Raw genomic sequence first — 2,537 nt, forward strand, 5'->3', positions numbered from 1 at the left:
CTTTGGTAGGGATCCCAATTCGTCGGTCACCAACGTGACTCGGAGTGACCGACTGAAAGGGAACGTCTCGGTTATGTATGTAACCCTCGTTCCCTGAAGGAGGGAATGGAGACGTCACGTCCTGTCGCCACGGCTGCTGTACCACCGCTGAGCGGCCGAGTCACCGGCTTGGCTCCTCAGAGAAAACCTGGTATGCGTTGCACCGGCTGCCTTTTTATGCTCACGCTGTGATCAGCGGCAGCTGGATGCAATCATCGCATGCCAATGTGCATTGGCTCGTTTAGTTTACACTCAAAGGGGATTGGTCTCTCTAAGCAAGATCCCAATTCGTCGGTCACCGATGTGACGTCTCCGTTCCCTCCTTCAGGGAACGAGGGTTACATACGTAACCGAGACGTTTTTTTTAAAGGACTGTAATATTCACAAATCACAAGTTTCCCTCAGTCTAAATCCACTATATCAAATTTTTTTTATGGTTTCCCCCCCCTATTTTATAATATTAGTTTTTATTTGTTTGCTTTTTAATCACTTTTATGAAAAATGCTTTGAATTAACAGTGTATGAGCAAATAATCTGTTAAAAATTTACTAAAAGGAGGTTTTGTGGTCTTTTTAAGGATGAATTACATTTTTTTTCCGTCATCGTTGTTGTTGTTATTAAACTATAAGTTGAATCAACACTGCACTAAGCTGAGTTGAATAATTACACTATTAGTTATTTTCCTGTTTATTACTGTGAAGCTGCTTTAAAACGATCTGTATTGTACAACATGAGAAATTTGTACACAAGCACACGTTTATTGTACCTCGTCATCGTTCACGACTCCTCCATCGAACACTTTGGCCACGAGCTCATGACTGAAGTGATCCAACAGGAACACAGAACAACTGAGAGAAAGACAGAAAATAGCTCTGAACACAACTGAACAAACCCAGAATATCCGTGTTTCAGCTCAGTCCGCATTAGACTTGTAAATATTTAGAGCCTGCTGACAGTGTGTTTGATTAAATGTTACAATATTTGATTGGAGTTAATTGATATTTATGAGCCGCTGCTCTTGTCATGCTAACCGTCTGGAATTGGTTTGGACGAAACCCAAAACTATCAAACCCATAATGAAGCTTGTGTGTGTGTGTTTGTGTCTCACATCTCAGCGTTGCTCAGGTTTCTGGCCTCGATGATGATCTCCTGCAGTAATACAGACACGTCATCTGAACGAGAGACGGAGAGAAGGACGTTACACAGCCAATCAAACCGCTTCATTTTCATTCACATCCAAAAATGCCTGTAAACCTTCTTTAATGTCGACGTGCTGTAATGAAACAGCTTTTGATTTCTATTATGTGACTGGAATCTGTTTATGAGTCTGATATTATTGCTGTAACCTTTATTGGTAAACATTTACAATGAGTTTACACTTTAATGCATTAACTAACAATGTCCTGCGCTATTGAATAATCTTTGTAAAACAACTGCTCATTGTTAGCCTGTTAGCTCAGGTCTATTCAATAATATTAACACTTTAATAATATATTATACAACTATATTACACAACTTTTGACTTTAACTATGTATTAGTGAATCTTAAAATTAAGATTTGACAAAATTAGCTAAGATTAATAAATGCATTAGAAGTATTTTTCATTGTTAATTGTCAATGTTAACTAATGCAGTGCAATTCAATTTAATTAATTTCATTTCAGTGCAATGCAATGAAATAAAATTCAATGCTATTAAAATCAATTATATTTATTTCAATGCAATGCAATGCAATTTAATTCAATTCAATGCCATGCAATTCAATGCAATTAAATTCAAGGCTGTTTAATTCAATTCACTTAATTTGAATGCAATGCAATCCATTTACATATATGGTTTATATATATAGTATTCATGTAGCAAGTTTACTTTTAAAATAATAACTTTAACAACTATTAATAAATGTTATTAATCTAAGATTAATAAATGCTTCTTTTCGTTGTTAACTCGTGCAGTTAACTCATGTTAACTAATGGAACCTTTTTGTAAAGTGTTACCACTTTATCCAGTATTAAACTACTAAATAACTTGATTAAAGACTTTATAAAGATGCATCACCTAAAACAGCAACCTGAAACAAACTACAGATAACAGGCTACTAATTAACATTAACCAGCATCATACGGCCTTCATGACATCAGTAAAAATGATAATTGTTTCAGAGGTGGAGAAATCTGTTAAACACTGAAGAAAGATAATGAAAAGACAGGTTTTTCTTTGTAACAGCGTCACTGATGAATCATTGACAGTCAGATCAGGAACATGCATTACGATGGTAAACAGAGTCAGTGTGGATTCACGCTGACATTAAGATGCGTTCATGACTCACCGAGGTGCGTGAAGAGGTTTTTAGCCACTTGCAGCAGAGCCTGAGGAACAATACGACAAATAAGAGTCAGAAAACAACCGTGTGTGTGTGTGTGTGTGTCTGTGTGTGTCTGTGAGTGTGTGTGAGATTGTGTGTGTGTGTGTCTGTGAGTGTGTGTGTGTGTGTGTGT

The 2,537-nt window shown here is 36.8% G+C and overlaps 1 protein-coding gene across 1 annotated transcript in view; it reads right to left on the reverse strand.

Annotated features, from left to right (window-relative positions):
• LOC107729592 (cGMP-dependent 3',5'-cyclic phosphodiesterase) overlaps positions 1 to 2,537 on the reverse strand; it is a 32,325-nt gene that overhangs the window by 25,393 nt on the left and 4,395 nt on the right. The window contains 3 exon segments of the mRNA XM_016540173.1: positions 806 to 887; positions 1,148 to 1,211; positions 2,369 to 2,408. Of these exon segments, the coding sequence (XP_016395659.1) occupies positions 806 to 887; positions 1,148 to 1,211; positions 2,369 to 2,408 (186 nt within the window).

The sequence above is a fragment of the Sinocyclocheilus rhinocerous genome, unplaced genomic scaffold, assembly GCF_001515625.1.
Source record: "Sinocyclocheilus rhinocerous isolate Xijiao unplaced genomic scaffold, SAMN03320098_v1.1 scaffold1719, whole genome shotgun sequence".
Lineage (NCBI taxonomy): Eukaryota > Metazoa > Chordata > Actinopteri > Cypriniformes > Cyprinidae > Sinocyclocheilus > Sinocyclocheilus rhinocerous.